The sequence below is a fragment of the Melozone crissalis genome, unplaced genomic scaffold (genome assembly GCF_028551555.1).
Source record: "Melozone crissalis strain CALT ecotype California unplaced genomic scaffold, PUWL_Pcris_2 ptg000005l_1, whole genome shotgun sequence".
NCBI lineage: Eukaryota > Metazoa > Chordata > Aves > Passeriformes > Passerellidae > Melozone > Melozone crissalis.
The window spans coordinates 17,517,878-17,541,448 of record NW_026535783.1 but is presented as its reverse complement, the minus strand read 5'-3'; the positions used below and the strand labels follow the sequence as shown (position 1 = coordinate 17,541,448).

Below are 23,571 nucleotides of genomic sequence, written 5' to 3'. Positions count from 1 at the left end.
GAGCCATTGCACCTGCATAGCACAGAATATCTGAGTTTTCACTATTGCTAACCTGGATGAATCCTTTTGGGGTGCCTGGGGGTGATGCACTAAACTGCATTCACAGGTTAGCAGGGCTTGAGATTCTGGAAGCACTCAAATTGGTGATCAGGGCTCTGAGCAGAGCTCAGCAATTAAAATGAATACAAAATTTAAGTGCCCTAGGAAGACAAAAGGTGTCCTAATTTGCCTTCTGTTCTGAGCTATTATTATGATGGCACCCAATTGGATGCCAAAGATGTTTCAGCCGCATGGTAAGTACGAAGCTCAAGTAAGAAAATCTGAACAGGGATGACAACCCGTATAAAATTTTTGTGTGTGTGTGTGCATGTGTGTTAAACTCAATCTCAAGTATCAAGCTTGCAGCAGAATCAGAAAAATTAACTATCAAACCAATGATAAAACTTTTTCTTAATTTTCTGGAATGTTACATTAGGTTTTGATGTATATCATTTAAAGCACTAGGCAGTACAGTGTAAAGCGAAAGAAGGAAGTGAATTTGATTTGAAAATTAAAGTCTCTGCAAAAAAATCCAATGCACTTAAACTGCATTTATTATATTTTATTTTTATTTACAAAGGGGTAATAAAGATTGCAGTGTAGTTAATACCCCTGTAAACTGCAGCATGAATTATAGACAAGCGTCACACTTGCATTACATTTTCCAGATTTTCCAAGTTTGTCAAAGTGAATGCTCTTTGGACAATGTTTCTGACAGTTTAATTAATTATAATGGAAATATAACAAAATGCTCATGCCTTTAACTGTATTCTTTGGCAAGTATTGCACTTCATGAAGAACTTCATAACTCTAAAAAGGAAGGAATTCAGTATACTGGTTAAGCTTTTTCATTTTTATTAATGGCCTTTGTTATGTGGTTGCTTGTGTGGGAAGCTGACTTGTAGGCAAGAAGAATGAAAAAAAAGGAAAGCCAAAGAAACAACTCCCTAGTGTCATGCTAAAGGGCTCTCATGAGCATTTTGGGCAGATTAGTTTGCATTCAGTGAATGTGCTTAGAAATAAGGATGTATGATATGGGATTTAGTCACTGGCTGCTGATACATAATCATAGGATGGTCTGCTCTTGGAGGAACCTTAAAGACCCTCTGGTTCCCATCCCTGTGCCATGAGCAGGGACACCTCCTGGGTGACCAGGTTCCTCAAGAGCCCCATCCATCCTGGCCTTGAACACTCACAGGGTAATCCTTGGTGTTAGGGTCAGATGTTAGAATGGAAAAAGAAGACAACCACATTGCTTGCTTGTAGCGGTGGCTGCTTTCACCACAGGCTGCTGAACTGCTGTCCACAGCTCCCTGGTGGTCTGCAGGACCTTGTGAAGTGTCCTGCAGACTACACGCAGGACTGAGTTCAAAGGAGTCTCACTAGGTGGTGTAATCACGGGCTGTATTTCAGCAGCGTCATGACAGATGCTTTCCATGACACAAGATAGGACCTATACCATGCCTAGCATTGGCATTCCACTCGGATTTCTACACATGGAATTAAGGATACCTGCACACTCACCGGACAGCTCTTTGCAAATGTCCTATTTGTGTGTGCATGTTCTCAGTTTGCTTGTGAAGTCTTGCTACAGCTGAAATGCCAAGTGTTAGTAGAGGGTGTGGGCACAGCTCACTTCAGCAGGGTAAAAACCAGCCTCCCCTGCAGCTGGTTGCACTGTCAGGATAATAAGATTATGGCATGAGTCACTAGATGACACTGTTACATAGTTTCACAAAATAATTTTTCTCACTGCCTGTGCAGATACACTGTACTCTTGTGTTTCAGCTCCTGTCAGCTTATCCTAGTGTAAGCATGACGCCCATTTTCTCTCTAATTAAGACTTTCTAATTAGACTTTGCTGGAAGGCAGAGCTGGCTCTTTATTTTGGACAAGGATGAGTATGTTTTGTGTCCCCCAAGACCCAATTTTGACAGAGGCGATTTCTCCGCTGTTAAGAAAAAGCTCTGCAGAGACCTCAGCCTTTGGAGAGCCCGCAGGACAGTCAGGAGCACCAGGGGACAAGGCCACGTTTGCACAGGGTGACCTGGCGTGGTGTCAGTGCAGAGAAAAGGTCGGCAAGGGCAGCCACAGCTGCTTTTCCAGAATCCCACCTGCTCTCCCAGAGCTCTGACACGGAGTGATGGGTCCTTTGGAGCCACTGCAACCTCCATGTGGAAACCATGTCTTCCCTTGGCGCTTCTCCCATTTGAGGGATTAGAGCCTCTGGTCCTCAGTAAAGGCTTTTTGCTCCTCCATTTCATAAGGATGCACGAGTTAGACTCACCAGGCTTTATTATTTTATGCTGCCATTTGTAATGTCAAGACTTTTTTGCAGCTCAAGCAGTGGTATCCCATTCTTGTCATGCTCCAGACATTCTCGTATTCTTGCCACCACATATTATCTCAAAGCTTCCATAAAATGACTTGAGATGTGCCAGCTTGTCAAGCCTTGAAATTGAAATTGAGTGGAAGAGGAACACTTTTATTTATTTGTTTATTTTAAGTTTTGAGCATGCATCTGAAAAGCTTCACCAACACAGTTTTGTGAGCAATATGACCAAAAAATGTGGGTTTTCCTTTTGCTTTTTTTGCTTTTGCCCTGCTGTAATCATTTACTGGGTAGGAAAGGTCATTTTAGGGAAGCAGCTTTCAGCAGACTTAGAAATCATCTCTTAAAAAGTGCTGCTACTGCTGTGTGTTTAATTAAAAAAATAAGGGGAAAAAAAGAAAAAAGGGAGAAGCATATTTTGGAAAGAATGCTGAAAAAATTAGAAAACCCCAAACATTGGTTGACAGCACGCTTTCATAATCATAATGGTGGCTAACTGTTTTAAGACTGATATGATTCTATACATTTACTTATAAATGTATTTGTACAGAGAAGATATTTTTGTTTTTCTAGTAAAAAGCGTACTACAAAAGCCACACTTCAATGCTGAGATGATAAAAATTGTTCATACCCTTTCCTCCAAGAGCATGAGAAAACAATACAAAAAATGGCTGAATTCTTTGAGCAGTAGTCTCAGAAGGAGACCAGGGTCCACATCTAGGGTGTGACAATGGACAGCAGGCTGTGCTTGCAGCATCAGGCAGTAACATTGGGTATCAGTAAGTACCTGATGTGAGGGAGTTAGCCTTGGCTACCACGTGCTGCCCTCTGATCTCCCATGCTTCCCTCTGCTGTCTCTACAAGGATGTTGGGAGGTCTCTATTGTCCCTACAAGAGCAATAGAGGGAGGTTATGTATTTAACACTAGTTGTTTATGGCTGTGTGAAACCAATCCTACCCTCAAGTGAGTAAGAAGCATCATTTTATGCTGCATTTAAACAAAAGAAATCACAAATAGTGCCCCAATATTTATTAACAGCTTTCCCCATTGCAAATTCTCTCAGAACTTATTGCATTGCCTCCAAAGGTGTTTCTGCACCTCTAGGCAGATGCAAGCAAAATAATTTTAATCAGGGTAATTATTTCAGTCTTATGAGTGATGTAATTCCAGCAAAAATTAGCTTACCACAGGATAGCAAACTCTCAGTAAGGCACAGTAAGTAGCTGTAAGCACATCCTCTGCTGTCATGACCTAGGTAACTAATTTACACCCACAAAACAGACTCGTCTGTACCAGTCCCAGTCTCTTTGATTGCAGTGTAGATGTGCTCTAAATCAGTAAGCCTTTTTTATCTCTGATTATGACTGATATATATGAAAGACTGGTATATTTTCCTATACAATGCATCCGACACATCTACTAAAACAAAGGCTGATTAAATTAATTGTCCTATTTTTTGCAAATAAAAGGCTGCCAATGTATTTATTGGGTAACATTTGTTCCCAATTGTAGCCATCAGAAGGTCAGAAGAAGTTCAAAATTGCATTGTAGAGTTTTTTGTTTGTTAGAGATGGGATTTTTTATATTAATGCCATATTTAAAATGTATTTATAAAACATTTGAGCTTTGACTATTTTAGTTCAGATCTGTGCAGTTTTATAACAGAGACATTTGCAAATTTACAGTTAAAATTATTTTGTCAGGAACCAAGCAGAGATGCATTTTAAAAGGAAGACTTTGGATAATTGCATCATGATGGATCTTTTGAGTCCTGTTTATTTTTACTCTCAAGGATGTTAAATCAATACAAATCTCAGAACTGACTCTATTCACTGTGTGAATGACATTTGTGATAAGGTTTGGATTTTTTTCTCATTATGTGAACAGTCTATATATATATAACAGTAGCATTGGAGTTGACAGACCGTTTAAGCAGAGTTGCAAAGTTAATGGTATGGTTTACATCCGGTGTAAAATGGGAATTGCAATACATATCTTTGTAATATTACAGGTGAAAAGTGCTGCAATCATTTGTTATAACTGTGGTAAGGTCTTCCTGCTCTTTTTCTCCCATCACCACTATAATTCAAAAATCTGCTGGCTATCTGATTCTGCTGGTTATTATTGTACTGAGTTTTAGAGGATTTACACTGCAATTAAAAGACTGAAATACAGATGCTCTGCCCTGTGGAGCGTGACATCTTCTGACACTGTTTGTAGAACTTCCATGCAATTTTGTGTTAAGAGCTGCTCATAGTAGTACAATTTTGGGTCTCATTCAGACCATACTTACAGTGTTCAAAATTTCATTAGAATCTGAGGATTTGTTTTCGTCACTGTTGGTTTTGAACATTTTGAGATGAAATGCAGTTTAGATTGAGCAAATGTCACGAAACATGACATTTAAATTTAATACTTACAGAAAGTATCTACAACTGAACTCTGTTATTGCTAATGATTTACCTGTAGAGATTGGAATGGATTTAATTAAGAGTCAGAACTATATTGGTAAGAATACAGTAATTGCTCCTGCATTTTCACTGATTTTGATATCATGAGTAAGAAGGTAAATCCCCTGAACTGTGGAAAAAGTAGGGGGGGAAAAAAAGAAGAAAACACTGTTTTTTAGAAGTGCCAGACAGTGTGAACAATACAGGATATCCTGTATATATAGTGAAGTCAAATATGAAAAGCATACAGGGCACACTTTTTTGGTATTGTCATGACAACTGTACTTTTCCAAATATGCTGCAGCTTAAATTTCCAGAGACTGGGGAAAACAATACCTGAATCTTGGTAAAACACATGAGGTTTGGTGAGCATGTGCAAACTGTACACCAGGACTTTTCTCTCCGGCAAGGTTCCAGATTTCACCTTCTTGCTACTTCACATTTCACAAAGTGACATCTAGAAGAAGTTAGATGCTGTTGGGATGCTTTCAAGGAAAAAAAAACCGTTTAGGGGCTCAGCAAAGCTCAGTGACTCAGTCTAAATCTCACTGTTGAGCAAAAGCCACTGGATATTTTTGGGGGCAATTTCAGTCACCACTATAGCTATCTCTACTTCCACATTGCAGGGCACAGTGCCCCAGGACACTGTTCCTCCTGCACTCACAGGGACAGACTGCACTGAGCATTTGGATCTTCTGTGTGCTGAACCTCCAGTGATAGCAGCAGAACTAAGTGTGTAATAACTGAAAAGGATTTTACATATCAGTGTATCATACACTGGAATCAGTATCAAAGTGGAGATTATTACAGCACTGAATGTTTTGGGGACAAAAGACACACACACATCCGTACTAAAGCCAGGCCTCATTAGTCACACTCACTGTAAAACTACCCTTTAAAGTATGGAATGCTCCTGAATGTACCTCGTTATTAAGACTCTGGTAAGTGTCTTTTCCTCTCAGTCAGTTTGTTTATTCATCCTTGATTCCAAGGATTTGCTCAATTTTCTAGTAAGTATAATATATTTCCTATCCAGATGCCACATGGGATTACTAGACAATTTACTTATCTGGACAAAATAAATGTCTTTCCTTTGAAGCCTGGAGTAACTCAGATCCTTCTCTGCTCTCTACCGGAGAATGAAAAGTGTTTGAAAAAAAGAAGCAAAATCTGCCACAGTGACACACTATCATATTCTGTTGGAGGAGCCTCAGTATTTCTTGACAGAATGAGTCAGCTGAGGCTAGAATCGCAGTGCATTAGCCTCTCCTGTCTCACTCCTCCTATACTCCCGGCTTCTTGGAGAATTTTTAGACCAATTTGAGCAGGCTAAGACGACAGTCCTGGAATTGCAGCAGCTCTTTGGGCTGTCTCCATACAGTGTCTTATCTGAAGTTGGCAGTGATTCTGTAATAGTGACTCCCTAAAAGTGAAAGCACTTTTTCAGCTTTGCCACTCACCTTTTACTTTGATTTTCTGCAGAAAACATTGGCCTCTTTAGTTTACTGTTGTTAGGTGGAGTGAGTTGAATATACTAAGCAACCAAGTTTGAGTTTAGGAATGTTTTCAGAATAACTATAAAATATTAAATTTACGTTATCCACAATATGTTGGAGGTCAGTTTGCCCTCAAAACATAACGTCTGACAATTGTGCTTTCTTAGTGTGGGTTAGAAAAAGAATAAAGTAGACTTAGGAAAATATCATAATTTAAGAAGTGACACATTTCAACAAAGACATAAAACTGTAGGCAGTACAGAAAAGAAGCAAAGCCTTAGGAAACCATTACTTCATTAGGACAAATATTTTATGTTTTTTAAAAGACTCCTTATTAAAAAGGGTGAGCTCTAGGATATTCATGCTTGCGTGAAATCGTAAATCTGTCATTTGAGAACAAGAAGTGCTTCTTTCTGTGGATAAATTGATTTTTATTACAGCTTCATCAAATTCTTTGAAAACAGTTAGTCTGAGGGTATTGCTAAGAATTGGCTCACAGTTATTTTTAATACACTCTCATCTTACAAATATAATGGTCAAGCCAGCCTGGAAAGTCAACCACATACAGTAAGTACACGGTCTGTGAGGCATTAAAAAGAAGCTGAACTAGGACTCATTTGTTTACTATCAGCAAGGGGTTCTTGAGGAACCCCTTGCAAAAATACCTATTTTCTACATTGTTTAGTTTCTCTGCCCTTTCTTTAGTATGTATTCCCTTTGCCCTCAAATGCCTGGATAATGCACATTGGACACTGCCTGCCTCCCCACCAGCTGACCAGGAAAGGGCTCAGATTTTAACCTGCCTGCAGATACATCCAGGGTTTATTTTCCCCAGAAAAGGAGGGAGCTGGTAGAGATCTGTGCCCCATTGGGAAACCAAAGCTTTTCTATCAGGCAGAGGGGAAGCAGGCCAGTTCCTGCTTAACCCAGGAAAACTGTGAAGTCGTACTCCCTATTATTCTTTTTGTGTTTAAGCAGAGAATTTTTGTAATTGTGCTTGAGGGAGAAAGATACAGGGAAGGAGTGGAGAAAGGTTACACTTTCATCACGTTTTCTGGGTCTCTCAATTCATTTAGCCTTATCTGTGTCTTTTAGATTGCAAGCTCTTAGGTGCCATGACTGTTTTTATGTGTGTCTTTAACTGGGGTACAAGAGATAACTGGTTACAAATTGTTGGTGTTTCCCAAGGAAACAATTTTTCGTTTTCACGTGAATGCTCAGAAAATAAAACTTTTTGCAAAAAAATGTTAGTTTCATGGGAATTTCTCATGAATAAAACTTAGGGAAAAACAGTTCAAAATTATCTAAATACGAAGTTCCTATGTTTTCTAAACAAAATATGTATTTCTCAGTTCCAAATTCCTTTAATTTTTAAGGCACAGTAAGCTTATAATTAAACTTTATATTTTGGTTTATAAAATCTTGAAATAATCCAAATTGAAAAAAGCCCCCCAAAATAAAAACACTCGTTCCAAAATATTTTGTTATTTTTATTGCTTTGCAACCATTGTGATATTTTGAACAGATCCAGCAAAATAATTTTACAGGCAGCCTTGCTAAAAAATTATTAATTTCCCCTTTGCAATAAATTTTGAGGATGCCAGAAAATCATCAAAATAATTTATTTATTTTAATTTTTTTTAACTTAGTCTTGAGGAAAAATAAGACTTGCTTTGCATAAATAATTTTATTGCTGAAATATTCAAGATGGATTATAATCACTGGTTCTATTGGTTTCAAATTATTTTATCTACCTTGAGTTTCTTTGTAAAAAAGTGGTCATTTAAGGCCAGCAGATTTGCTACACAAACCACTCAACTACTTCTGCTTCACCTGTGTTGGCCTATATAAGCCACCTATACATTTTCACTTACACCTGTTTGGGACAAAAATTTCCTTTTTACAGAAAATTGTTTTTGGCACAGGGAGGAGAGTTGAGCAAAGCTGGAAGGATAAAGGTAAGGCATATGCTTTTAAAGATATCTGCAGAATATTAATTAAAGAATAATGCAGAATAAGTAATAGTGAAAGAGACCAACACAAGTCTTTGGAATCAGTCCTTTGTTTTCACTCTAATGAGGTATTCTCAGGTGTTTTACTGCTGCCTGATAGCTTGAGGGACAGAAAAAAGGAACATGATGAAACAGTGGCTGATGGGAGACTAGAGGCAAGCAAAGAAAATTTTGGGTAACATTGCTTAGCTAAATAAGAGAAAGTTACAATTATCAGTAAGAAAATTATTTCTTTAATGATTTGGAAATAAGGATAGAGAAGGACCATAGCAGCATAAATTATATTCATATAACAAGGTCTCCTTTTTGGAACCAGAGTCATGGAACCAGCATAATGCAGAGACCCAAATGTACCGTTTGTAGAGCGTATATGTGCTGCTTGCAATTTTAGGAGTGGCAGTGATTGATTCATTCCAGGAACAAGCAAGTCTGCCTGCTGTTGAATTGCCAACACCGTTACAAGCCAGCGTCTCTGTGTTGCTTGGACATCTCCAGTCCCAGCACTGCCTTTGTTAGATACCAGACAGCTTTTCAGAACTGCCTGAAGCCCCTCAGAATGCAGCTTGGCTCTCTGATAGCCTTTTGGAGAGAGGCTAATTTATATTTATTTGTAAATCTATATCATTCTAAATTTTTTTTAAAAAAGTATTCATGACTTACTTGTAGTCCAGATTAAGAGCATCTTTACTGGTTATTTCTAGATCAAATCTATCTAAATATACTCTTTTTTCGCATGGATCTACAAAGTGATTACCTAAAGGGGAAGTGCTTTATTTTTACCATTCGTGTAATTTTCCAAATTAAGTGTTTCCATTCTCATCCTTTGAGGCTCTCAGTCAGGTTTTCATTTTCAGAGCATGAGGATGTGATGAGTACACGAGCAGTTATTCAGATTTGCTGGTCATAGCCTGAGATTAATTACAGAACACAGGTTTGTAATAATGACTTTGCCAAAATCCATCAAACATTGATCCTTTTCTGTATCAGCAAATATGCAAATGAAAATGATTATGGAGAGCTCGAACTGAAGAATACTTGGAACCTGTTGCATTTCATCCACCTCAATGGATAGGCAAAATGTTGTAATGATGAATTCACCCTTTATTTACTGTAGGCACAGTTGGTGACAGTGGTTTTTATAACTCTAAAAATTACACTTAATAAATATGAGGAGAGACAGATTTTCTTGATTACATAAACCTAAATATTTATTCAAGATTTCATGAGAAGTTTGTCTTAATTTAAACAGAGCCAGGGCTGCTGAATGGGTGCCATTTTTTTGATGTGGACACAAAACAAGTTTTAGTAATATCCACACTCATTTAACCAGTAAATGTTTTCTACTAAGGCTTTGCTTCAGCATGGTTTGCCTACTGCAATCAAAATGAAACTGAAGTCAGTTTTCCATAGATCATATTTAAAGGTTTTATCCTTCATTGCATGAAGGATCGCTGGCTTTAATTAAAAAAATCAGAAGAGGCATGTAAATATTGCTGCTGTAGTTCAGAGAAATGCAGCATTACTTGTATTTTCCCTTTTGGTATTGATGTATGTAGAAGTTGGAGACACTAACACATTGTGGATACTGCTGCTGAGAAGGGGAAAGGAAAAAGATAGGCTTGAAACACAGCCTGCGAGATGGCACGAGGCCAGTGCACTGAAAAATGGCAAACGTCACATTTAACAGCTGGACACAGAAATATTTCTCTTTAATTTGGAAGGAGAAAATTTTCTTCACAGCAGGGCACTCTCAAAAGAGTACAACATCAAAGAGGGTGGGTCTCCCCAGTCAAACATCATCTGGCTCCAGTGATGGAGCAAAATGAATGAACTGTCAGGACTTTTTTCCAGTGTGTATGTTTTTGCCAAGTGAAAAGTAAAAGGTTTAGTGGCTTGTTCTGATCACAGACCAAATCCTGATAATGGAAAGCTGATTCCCTAAAGTCTTCCTCTGATCAGCTGACAGGCAATGTCTGAAGAAGACCCCATATTGATTGATGGTCCACTTTGTATTGATGGCCCCTGCCACCCTTAGAGATAAGCAAGATATGCCAAATGCTTGACAGCTCTGGAGGGCTCCTGTGATTGTGTCTCAAGCAATGTTCTAATCTAATGTTGTAATCCTCACAGAAACAAACACACTTCTAAAGAAACTTAGCATGATACTTACCAACACCAGACCTGCACTTGGGAATGAAAAAAACCCTTTTCACATTCTCCACTATGACGTCCACTAGCAACATCAGCGCTACTCTTTACTGCACGTCTTTTGTTTGCTTCTTCCAAAGAGGCTGCAAACTAGCCATTCCTGTGCTATTTTTTTCTGACAATCATATAGTTTAACAAATTTGAAGGGATAATAGACTCTAGGAATTTTTTGATATGAAAACATGGCAACACAGTTTGTACAGCCATTACTCATTTGTTTTATGAGAAATCTCAGGCACAGTTTATCATATACTTTATTACTTGACCTTTTAATCATCATCTGGGGAACTTGACATTCCAGACATTCCAAAATATTCCAAACTAAAAATATCACTGTGCCTCATTATTTAAAACTCACAAAGGAATTAAGTGTATTTTCTAAGGTATGTAATTTTTACTGAAATTCCTCATTTATGGTAAGCCTTAATGAGAAGTTTAGAAAAGGATTGAAAGAATTATCTGTGGAGCCTGTATTGTAATAGTAAATGGGTGTTCTGCTGTGATAGATGTTCTACACATACACTGTAAACACAGTCCCTATCCATATTTACTTACAAACTCAGAGTGAAGATAAGCAAATGGTGCAGAAAAAATGTTATCAAACTCCCTGTTTTCCACAGTCACAGGATCAAGACTTTAAGTACTTGCTGTAAGCCATGTGACAAACCATTTTCAGGGCAGGAGCTAAACCCAGGCATCTGCAGAGCAATTCAAGTGCCTGAATGGAGGTGTTTAGTGGAATTTTAAATCCCGGAAAGTATCTAAGACATGCAGACAGGCCTGACAAGTAATGCCCAGTACTTTAGGATAACTGCCTGTCTGCTGGAGCAGTCACTGGAGCTTCAGTGGAATACTTGAACTCACCAGAAACACTAGTCTACACACCTGAACTTAATTTTACATTCTTAACCTGAACTTAATTTTACACATCTGAATATAACTATATAGTATTTCCCTAGTCCAGGAACAAACCCTTATCAGTCATCACAACTCTTACATGAGGCAGCAATACATATTTAGAACATAGTAATGCTCTTGACATTTCTTGAAGAGGAGGCTACTTGTGGACAGGCTTTCTTTTCAGAGAGTATTTTCACATGTAATGTATTTCTGCATTAGGTTTGGGATTTTTTATCTAAGGTTGGATGAGACCATTTGAGTCACATAGTCCAACCTCCCTGTTCAAGGGGGGCTTCTTAGAGCATGGTACTCAGGACTGTGTGCAGACAGCTTTTGAATATCTCCTTAGAAGGACACTCTGCAACATCTTGGTTCTTCTCATTGCTCTAATGATCCTGGTAAAATTGCTCATGGTAAAATTTTTCTTCCTATTCATGTAGAACTTCCTGTACCTCAGTTATGACCATTGTCTCTTGTCTTTTTGCTTGGCACCACCAAGAAGAGTGACTCCATCCTCTTGACACCCTCTCTGCAGATCTCTTAGAATCTCAAGCAGTTCTGTGCTTGAGAAGAGAAGCTCCTTTATAATCTAGTTCTTAAAATGCTTAAAGGAACATGGTGTTGGAGCTTTTAAAAATCCTAAAGGTAAAGAAGATAATGAAGAGCCCCACGTGCTGCTAACTGAAACCAAAGTCAATTACAGAATGATAATTGTGCCATATGTTCTATGCAGTGTATTTCAATATTTCTGAAAATATCCCTAAGCACTGAGTCTGAGATTTTACATCTAAGATCTGCTACCTCTCTAGAAGTACTGATTCATGAACAAAACTACAAAAACACAGTTTGGAGCAGTGTTTTGAAAAAGTGCTTTACAGAAATTATTGGAATGAGGGACAAAAAGCTGTGCCATTCTTGGGCCATCAGCTTCATCTTACAAGCAAGATAAGCATTGAATTTGAAGAACAGACTCTCGACACTTTTGTTCTTTCTTATGTGTAAGAATCAGGGCAAATGAGAATGATTTTCATTTATGAGTTTCTTTTGGTCCAGAGTGAATTCTCTGAGGATGACTCTGAGTCACCCCAGGAGAATATACACGCACACTTTTTTCAGCTGAATTGTCTAGCTTGATGCTGAATGATTAGATCTGCCAAAATCATTCTGGGATATTTGGTTATGTAAGGGAATGGAAAAAAAAAAAGAAACAAACACTTCTTAATTTCACTTTTCAATGTCTAATGGTTTTGAGAACTTCCAAGAAAACGACCTAAGCTCTGCCATTACCTTGCAGAGGAAACAGTGCTCTGTCTCCAGAGGGACGTGGAGCAAGAAAGAATCGCTATAACTGTACTGATTCTCTGGCTCCCAATACAATTTTAGGAGCTTTATTACTGAGTAAGTTCATTGATTCTTTCCAGTCAAGTCAGAGTTTTCAGTTATTGGGCCCTTACTTGCAACTCCTTCCCTGTTATACTTACCAGGATTTGCATTTACCAGTCAACAGGTGTGAGAGTCTTTCTGGGTTATCTCAGCTTTGATAATTTGCCTCTCTGTTCTTAAACACCTTTTCATTTTTAGTGTGGTTTCTTTCACAGTCTTTCTGAAGAGTGACCAGAAAGCCTAGATTGGTAACTTTTTTCTCTTCATGCTCCATGTCCCACATAGAAAAGACTGGAGAAAACCATTTCAGTCTGTTGCCTCCACATGGTCTTCTGGTACCAGGGCTGCACAGGAAGCCAGGGCAGTGAGCAGGGAAATAACAACGTTAAACAAAAATGTCTCCATTGCAGGATGGCTTATGGCTGGAGTACCACACCTTTCTTTGTCCTGTCACTGGACCTGTCAGGAGAGTGCAAAATCACACTCAGGGAGGGCCCTGCGATGTCAGTGGGTACTGCAAGAGCACTGGTATTTTACAGATCTGTTTACATGTGTTTCCAGCTTCATGCATGGAGTTATTTTCTGCTCTGTGTCTTCCTCTCATTGCCCTGGTGTTGAGTAACACTGTTGCATTACATGAAATTCTTTCCTATTCCAGGACCTCCACGGGCTAATGTCAAAACAAACCGCAGAGACTTGACTTAAAAAAAAGTAATTTTATGAAGTCCACATAATCAGCAGGGCATTGCTTTCATGACACTTTCTGGAATAAGGCCCCAGTCCTCCGACTGCTTACACAGATGCTTGGTTTCACACACGAGTAGTCCCATTGAGATCAATGGGACTGCAACATGTGCAGAAGTGTTTGCTGGACTGAGGTCTAAGTGAGAGATGAAGCCTTTCACCTAGCACAGACAGTTCAAACCAATGTTTATAGTTTCATATGCCATAATCCTTTGAGAAACATTAAAACTAAATTGCTTTTAATATTGTTTGGCAAGTATTCTCTTTTATAAAATTTGCTAGATGATGCCTGCTAGATTAAAGAGAAAAACATTGCGTAGATATTATAAGATGTACGCTCTGTATCAGATATGGTTAATCTTAGAAAATTGCTTTGCACTGTGTGAACAGCCAAAGAAGACCATTGGCTGTCAGGATATATTTCTGTGCTTTTTCATAGAGAGGTTGCATCCAGTTGGACAAAAATTTTCTTTCGACTTTAACTAGTGAGGCTTCCTGATATTTCCTCCTTGCTCATTTATTTCAGACTTTTATTTTGTCAATTGCTTTGTGAAACTTGATGATAATTCTAAGTATAAACAAATTGCATGTGCCACAAATACTCCAATAAAGAAAAATCATACTTTGAATGGACTGTTGCATTTTCTACATGGCAAGGAAATACCATCAGTTGTTATTATAAAAATACAAGCACTTCAAAACAAGTAACTAGTTATTGGCATGGATTTATTTCATATAGATGTAAAGATCACAGTAACTGGCTTTCATTTTCTACATAATAATAAACCAAAGCATTCTTATCTCCTCCTAAGACAACAAGCTTGAATGTTATCTGAAACATATTTATATTTTTGATTCTGCTATCTGCCTATAAATAATCTGAAGACATACTTTAACTGGTAAAGCAAATCAATTAGTCTTATCAAGAAACAGTGAAATGTATGAGAAGTATTTATAATTAATGTCTTTCTGAAATAATGGCCATGCAATTGAGCAGGGAACCTGTCCAAACATTTCCACTTATAGCAGAATGAGGTTGATGACATGCATACTACTATTGTTGGGTACCAGTTTTACATGTATAGTTGATTATTACAGATACCATAATATTGATTAGGCATCAAACCTGGATTTACCAGAATGTGATGAATATTGTCTTTATTTGGGCTGTTCAGCCTGTTTGCTGTATAGGCAAGCTAAAAGATAGCACATAATTTGCAATATATTTCAATGTCTGAGATGTGGTTTTTGCAAAGGACGTGATTATATAATATTACTATTGTCATAAATCAGCATCAGTTTTTCTTTTTATTAAACTGTTTGGAGAGTCTTCCATGCATTTTAGTTTGTGTCTGAGCTGCATTATATTTCATTTTTCTTTTATACAGTGGGACTAAAGAGTTCTTAGAAAGCTTGCTGAATACCCTTACTTGGTTATCAAGTTAGTGAAAGAAGTGAGAAAGAAATTATGGTTATATGCATGATTGTTTCATTCAGTGTGTAACAAGGAGAAGACACATACTTACAAGGGCCCTCATGTCCTAAAGCAGATGTCCGGCACCTAATATTAAGGCATTAAAAGTCTAAAAGCATTCATTCTTTGAGCAGTTGTTACTATCAATATGAACCCAGCTGCATTTTGATTTTCAGCTTAACTATACTCCTTAAATGTAATATTTTCAAGGAATTGTTAGTATCTTCTCTCTTTCAGTTCATGCAGCATCTTCTGAATGTTTCCAACTTTCTAGATAATGAGGTCCTTTGGCAGTGTGCTGATTTCAAAGCCAGCTGCTAGGCACCAGCACAGTACACAAAGTCCAACCTAAATGAGTAAGTTATCAAGTCATGCATACAATCCAATTTGCTTTCAGTTTGACATGATTTGAAGCTCTAACAAATAAATAATGTATCGTGTCATAATAAACTCTGGAGTTCATTGGCATTTTGCTTAACAATGACTGCCTTAAGCAAGTCAAATCACTGAATTTTACTGTTCACTTATCTGAGTTTCAGGGCTTTTCAGGAAATAGACAGCTATTTCTTCAGCTCTATGGAAGAGGTAACCATCCTTGTAGTTTGTTCTGTTGGCTGTAGAGCTGTCTTCTACCAGTAAAGCCACTAACACTCTTGCCCCCTCTAGGACAGCATATGCGTATTCAGCTTTACTTGCAATACTAGTTCATTGCAGACAATGAGTAAAGTGCTGCAGAGTGAATTTTAAAAAAAAAAAATCAATGAAGATAATGGCAGTTTTCTTCAAAAGGAGATGATGTTAATGACAGGATTGAGTGTTTATGGGCAGGAACTAAGAGGAAGGCCAATATAGCAGATATTCTGGTGGAAGTCTGTTTTAGACCATCCCGCCAAGATGAAGAGGAAGGGAGAATATTCTGTAAGCAGCTGGGAGAAGTCTCATGATTGCCATCCCTTGTTCTCCCTGGAGACCTCAATTTAGCCAATGTTTGTGGAAATGGAACAGTGTAGAGGGGAAAAAATCCAGGATGATTGTGGAGTGTGTGGAAGAGAACTTCCTGACACAGATGGTGAGGGAGTCAGCTATGGAATGTGCCATGCTGTTTGTGAACAAAGAAGGATTTACATGTTATGTGGTGGTCAGAGGCTGTCATGAGCACCGTGATCACAAAATGATTGAGTTTTCAAATCTCAGAGATGTAAGGAGGAAGATCAGCAGAACTGCTGTCTTGGACTTCCAGAGGGCAGACTCTGGCCTGTTGAGGGACTGGACTGACAGAGTCCCTTGGGAGGCACTCCTGAAAGGCAAGGAGTCCAGAAAGGTTGGATGTGCTTTGAGAAGGACATCTTAAAGGGACAGGGGCAGGCTGTCCACATATGCTAAAAGATGAATTGGTGGGGGAAGAAGATTAGCCTTGTCAAACAGAGAGCTTTGGCTGGAAGTTAGGGTTAAAAAGAGAGTTTGTGACCTTTGGAAGAAAGGGGCAGGCAGCTTCAGAGGATGTAATGAAATTATGCAGGGAGACAAGTAGAAGGGCCAAAGCCCAAGTAGAACTTACCTACTGTAAAAGAAAACAAGAAAGCTTTCTACAAAGTGTAGCGACTTAAGGAGAGCCAAGTAGAATCCCTTTGGTGGATACATGAGGAAACAGTGACAAAAGATGAGGAAAAAGCTGAGGTACCTTCTTTGCCCCAGACTTTAAAAGTGAGACCAGTTCTTCTCTGAATAACCAATCCTCTGAGCTGTAAGACAGGTGTGGGAAGCCAAATGAAGCCCCTGTAATCGAGAGAAAAATTGTAAGAGATCTGCTCCATTTGGATATACACAAGTCTGTGGGGTCAGATGGGGTAGACACAAGTCTCGAGGAGCTGGGGGAAGAGCTCACTAAGTTATTTTCAATCATTTATAAGTGGCCATGGCTCATCAGGGAGGTTCCAGCTGACCAAAGCAAAGTTACAAGAGAGTCAGGAAGAAGGATGCAAGGAACAGCAGGCGTGTAAGCATGGTCAGAGTGCCAGCAGAGGTCATGGAGCAAATCATCTTGAGTGCCATGGTGCAGAAAACCAGGATTGAGCACAGTCAGCATGGATTTACAAAAGGCCTGCTTGAATGATCTGGTCTTCTTCTGTGAAGGTGTGACATACTTTACAGATGAGGGAAAGGCTGTGGGTATTATCTACCTGTTCTTCAGTGAAGCCTTCACATCATTTCCCACAGAATTCTGCTGGAAAAATTGGATGTGATGGCCTGTACTCTTCAAGTAAAAAACAGAAGCTGGCCACGTCCAAAGAACAGAGAGGAGTGGTGCTAAATCCAGCTTGTGGCCAGTCACAAGTGCTGCTCCCCAGGGCTCAGTGGTGGGGAACAGCCCTGTTCAATATCTTTATCCATGATATGGATGTGCAGATCAAGTACATCCTTTGCCAGTCTGCAGGTGACACTAATTTACACAGCAGTGTTGATCTATTGGAGGGTGGTGGATGGGCTCTGCAGAGGGATCTGGACAGGCTGGATTGACTGGCTGAGGCCAAGTCTGTGAGGTCAAACAAGGGCAAGTACCAGGTCCTGCACTTTGGTGACAGCAACCCCACATGATGGCACAGGCTGGAGGAAGAGAGACTGGAAAGATGTCCTGGTGGAAAAGGACCTTGTAGTGCTGTATGACAGCAGCTGAACATGAGCCAGCTGTGCCCAGGTGGCCAAGAAGGCCAATGGCATCCTGGCCTGTGTCTGCAGCAGTGTGGCCAGCAGGAGCAGGGCAGGGATTGCCCCCTGTACTGGACACTGGTGACACCACACAAGTCCTGTGTCCAGTCCAGGGTCCCCCACTACAAAAAAGACATTGAGGCGCTGCAGCACATGCAGAGAAGGGCAATGGAGAAAGGTAAGGGTCTGGAGCACAAGTCCTGTGAGGAGCAGTTGAGGGAGCTGGGGTTGTTGAGTCTGGAGAAAAGGAGGATTGGGTGGGGGGACCTTACTGCTCTCTACAGCATCTGAGAGGAGGCTCCAGGGGTGCGCGAGCTGGGGTCTTATCCCAAGCCGCAAGCAACAGGAAAAGAGTAAAAAACCTCCAAATGTGCCAGAGGATACAGTTTAACTTGGATGTTAGGGAAAAGCTCTTCACCAAGAGGATTGTTAAGCACTGGAACAGGCTGTTCAGGGAAGTGATAGAGTCACCTTCCCTGCAGGTATTTTAAAGTGTAGCTGACGCACTTAGGGACTTAATGTAGGGACTTCAACTCTGCTTGGCTTGGCTGTGCTGGGTTAAGGGCTGGATTCAATGATTTTAAAAGTGTTTTTGCAACCTAAGCAATTCTATGGCTCTATAATTGTACACCTTTTACAGACTGTCAGCTTATTAGCCAGGCTTGTAACCATTATCCTTTTTGGCATTGTTTTCAACTCCTGTTCAGGTTGGACACCTTTTGAAGATGTATTACATCTTCTACTGTACTGTTTTTACATCAAAAGCAGGGTCTCACAATAGTGAGATTTGCCTAATATAGAGCTTATTGAGCTCTGATGTCCAAGATAGCAAAGAAGAAGCTTCCAGTGTAACTGTGGCTTGTAGGCTCATACACTGTTACAGAAAGGACATAACTTGTGTGGATGCTACCACATCTAACATGTCTGGTTACTACTTTTTATACCATATTACGAGTAGTTTTGGGCACATATTTGCTATCTTTGCATCTTGAAGGAAAGAGTAAATCTTCTTTAGAGAGGACAAGGCTCATAGTAAATGATTTGAAAATTCTATGATTTTATGCATGTGATATCAATGAGAATAGCAGTGAACAGCAAAATGCCAGAGTCTCTACAATGGTTAGAATAAACTCTTGCATGTTTTGTGGCTTTCTTCACATTTCTTTTGATATCCTGCAACATAAAAAAAAAAATTCTAATAGCTACTTTTACAATGTAAATGTGTCTCCAAAGAAACCTTTTATTTTCAGGATCACTCCATTCCCTGACTGCCTGAAGTGAAAATGAGCAGCCAAATAATTATCTGCTAATACCTTTCTTACCTGACTAAATGGAAAAATAAATGCAAGAATTTCTAAAGATGTAATAGCAGGCCATGGAAAGAGAATAAGGGAAGGCAACAGATAGGGAGGGAAGAATTTAAAAAAAATTAATTTTGTGCTTGCTGTTGCTTCTGTGAAATAGTTTTTAATTGCTTCATAGCTTAGCTTCCTCTGCAGCTGTGCTGCTACATTTGAACTTTTTTAATCTAAAATTGTGAGGCATCAATACCAGAAACTGGGGCAACAGTTTTAGCACTAGAATTAGATTTGCCCCAATGATCCAAGTAAGCAATACTGATTCTATCAGTACTGAAGTTATTGAAGGTTCTCAGAAGCCTCTTTAGCACCCACCTTGTCTTTTATTACTGCTTAAATCTTAGATGGTTCATGTTTATATTACTTCTGTTATTTATGTTATGGCTGTTCAGAGATTTTAGAGCATCACTTATGTGGCATGCAGTGCGCTTTTGAAGTAATGTTATTACTGCCATTGTGTGTTGCTCTTACAATTATCACTAAAGTATCTATGTCCTCCAAATAATTATCCTCAACCAATCCAGCCACTGGAAGAGGAACCTGACCTTTATTTATGTCTCAGTTATTTAATAAAGGGGTGTTTGCAAGGAAGGGAACAGAAAATACTGAAAAGAGAGGACTTGTATTCTGATGACTATGCTTTGGACTTACTTTCCTGGAAAATGAAGCAGTTTCTGTTGTATTCTGAAGTCAAAGGATGAAATTCATAGAGGAGAAGTATGTATCAAATTCTGAGTCTCTTGATCTGCAACATACCAGTAAAATATCTGTAAACAGTCAAGAATCTATTAAGAAGATAATTAACTCTAAGGCAGCTGCTAAGGGGGACCATAATGCAAATCAGATGAAGTGAGTGCAGACCTCTTTTATCAAATTCCAGTCTGTTCCACAGCGTGGTTCATTCCATTACAAAACAAACAGAAAACCACAACAAAACCCAGACTCTTAATATCCAGCAAAACCAAGAGTTATCAGAGGCCAGTATGAAGCTTAGGTAACACTTCCAAGTGCAATCAAAGTAGAAAAATGAAATAGCTGTGTTTCCACTACTTGGATCAGTGACTATGTGAGATACAGAAAAAATAAATGCAGAGTCTGAAGGGACTTGGAGAAATGGTATTCTATTTTGCCATGAGGCTATTGCAATGTGTGAGAAATTTGTACCAGTGTGGATGGATGCAATGATCAAGTAGTCAAAGTCTTCCAGTAACATAAGTTTATCACAGGTTTCTGCAGTATTTTTTGTAATAGAAAGTATGGCTGTTTAAGGACGTATGCTTGTGTAATAGAGATGTGGTAAATATGTATATCCATTGTTTAATGTAGTGCCTGTGTTCACAGCTTGGGCTACAGGTTTGTTTTTTCTCTGTTATGGCAGATTATGCTTTGCTCCCTCATGAGGGTTTCTTTAGGCAGTTATTTCTTCACTGGTTTCCCGATTTATATAACTGTAAAATGAATAAGAACTCCTGTATACTGGTGAAAAATAATAACCATGTCTGAGTTTTGTTTTTGTTTCTTTTTTTTTTCCCCTGATTTTAACCTGTGTTGTGCAACTTGACAAATTGAGTCAACACAGGATTGTTATTTACCTTCCAAGCCTAGGGCTTCTTCTTCTTTACAGATGGGTTTACAGTCCTGTAAGAACAGGACTAAGAATGCTGTTGGATAAATTATGACTATGCAGCAATGTCAGTAATATCCCAATATGCCCAAGGAGGGCAGAGTGTCACTTGATGCATCAGTACTTGCAGAATAAAGTATTGGAAAATACTTAGTCTTTCAGCACAGTCCTTCCAATTCCAGACCAAGGCCCAGGAAAGACCCAGTCCTATGTTATCATGACAGATTTTAATATTTCATATCATTTAATGACTGTCTATTTATACAAAGCTCTGGGTAGAGCCCTGTGTGCTAAGACATGAGTGTCACTACTGATTATGGCAGACCTCTTTGTCTTTTCTGTTTCATATAATCTGGGAAGTAGGAAGTTATCACCTCTTTATTTATGGGAATTGTGTCTGCATCATGTTAAGACATATATTATTATATGAATAAGCAGCATGCAAATGGATAGGTAATAAACACTGCTGAGAATGTTTGCATAGATATTGCCAAAATGGTTTCAGCCAAGTACTGTTAGTCATTAATTTTTCCTTCTCTTCCTTTTTATACACTGACGTCCTGTAGAACTTTTCTGATTTCTTCACAGATTTATGTAGTTTAGCATATTTTGCTCATATATTCAGCATACATTAAGATATTTGCTTAAGAATAGGTCCTTGCTGGTAACCAGCATGTTAGCATTTATACAAAAATCAACTTAATCACTGGGATTAAAGTATTTGTTTACTTCTGAGGACTCCTGATTCTCTGACTTTATTCCACTCAGTGCATGTTGGGGTCGCATCTTGCTTACCCCCCACAGGAGTATCTGGCCAGGCTCCACCTGATCCTTGTCACAGACACTCAGGACAAAAGGATAAGGATCGCCATAGATACTTGATTCCTGTGTCTCTCCTACTCTTTCAATGGACATATTCCTCCTGATTACTCACAGTCCCTCATGGCCAAAAGCAGAAGCAAGGCTGGTTCCTGAATTTGACGCTTGCCTTTGGTGGAGGAAAAAAACTAGGTTTTGATTCCTGTGTATATTTTTTTGTGAACTATAGGAAACCCTCTTTTAAAGTATCAAATATAGTCACACAGTTTATGAGGTTATTCTCTTGATAATTAAATTGATATTCAAGGTTGTTAATCTGAATATGCTAGAAATGTTCAATTCAATGTAATAAATGTGCTTCCTCTTTAGTTAACAGAATTAATACTTTCAAGAAGATATCAATTTAGGCTCATACGATTTCAAGGGGAATAACATTTTTGGGGGAAGGATGTTAAAGCAAATGGAGTTCATAGAGGAGCAAAAGGCATGAAAATGAGATTTACTTCAGATAGGTACCTAATTGTTCAAATGTATTTGTGAGGTTTGCCAAAGTAATGGTGTAACAAGTAAAAACCTTTTGAGATCACAGACTTTTAGTAGGATTAGACCTATCTAGATAACATTTTTAAGCAGTCAGGGGATAGGCATGCATGATACATTTATCTTTTCATTTCAAAATCTCCAGAGCAACTCTATTCTTGACTTCAAAGGGAGCATCCACTTTTGAATACAAACATATTACCTTTTTTTTTAAAATCAACATAACTGGCTCTCATGTCCTTAGCAGGGAAGTCATTTTTAGGAAAACAATGATTCCCTCAGGACTGGTTTCTCATTTGGTACTTCAAAAAAATTGTGTGTCTCAAGGGAGATCCAAAAGGCATCATCAACTCCATTTTTCCTTCTAGTCTCATTTGTTTTGATATTATGAATCCTATAACTCTCCAACATATCATGTAAGGCTGCTGAAGTAAATACTCTTGCTGCAACTGAGATGTGAAGGAAGGGATCCTTGTTTAGGGATTGCTACTGCCCCTTGCTCACATGTCCCAGCCATTTTATTGCACACTTTACGTCCAGATTTTCTTGTTTATCTGGCAGTTCATTATTTAAGGCCAGCTTGTCAGAATCAGTCAAATATTCTTTGGGAAACATGGTCACATCTTTGAGACACCACAAATATTTTTAATACGAAAAGATTGGCTAGATAAGAGAAACAAGATAAACTTGCATCCCCTAAAAAATATTTTTCTGCTTTTTCATGTGTATTTCTAGAAGTATCAGTACACGGATGACAGACTTCATGGCAATAAAGTCCTGGAAAGAGAGACACCAGCAAAGCAGTGAAAATGATTGCTGATGATTTGTTCTAACTACTTGACCTTGTGCCATCTCCCCTAGATATATGACCAAGACGGGACACTGCAGCACTTTATCGATGGTGGAGAACCCAGCAAGTCGAGCTGGATGAGGTACATCCGATGTGCCAGGCACTGTGGGGAGCAGAACTTAACCGTGGTTCAGTACAGGTAAAGTGATCCTCGATTCACCCAGTGACACTAAATGAGGGTGTTTCATCAGGCTGTGATCATCAGGAGTGCTGGTGCCTTTGGTTGCAAAGAGAGCATCCCAGCTGGGGAGGATGTGCTGGCGTGGGGCAGCACGCGTGGGGCGAATCTCCAGGGAGCGAGGGCAGCCCTGAGTCACTGGTGTGACAGAAGAGAGATCTCTAAATCTCTCTTCAAACAGCCTCATCAGAGGCAGGCCAACACCAGCAGTGCTCCACCCTTAAGAGGGATGCATGTGATAGGGGAGGGGGAAAAGTGGCACCCAGAGGCATCCTGAGGGTCAGCCACGAGCCGTGCATGCCCCTCGAGCTCTTTTGTTGAGTGCACCTGCTGGCCAAGGCTGCTAGAGCTTGTGCCTCTTATGCTGCTGGCTAGAGAAAGTCAAAATGCGAAGAAAAATGTAAAGAAATTATGATACATTTTGGTTTGTACTTGGGAATATATCCAGAAAACCCAG

At 39.1% G+C, this 23,571-nt stretch overlaps 1 protein-coding gene across 1 annotated transcript in view; it reads left to right on the top strand.

Annotated features, from left to right (window-relative positions):
• The window catches only part of PRDM6 (PR/SET domain 6), a 75,381-nt gene that overhangs the window by 26,480 nt on the left and 25,330 nt on the right, over positions 1–23,571 (top strand). The window contains exon 3 of the mRNA XM_054288801.1: positions 22,948–23,075. Coding sequence (XP_054144776.1) covers positions 22,948–23,075 — 128 coding nt within the window. The remainder of the gene's footprint in view (positions 1–22,947; positions 23,076–23,571) is intronic.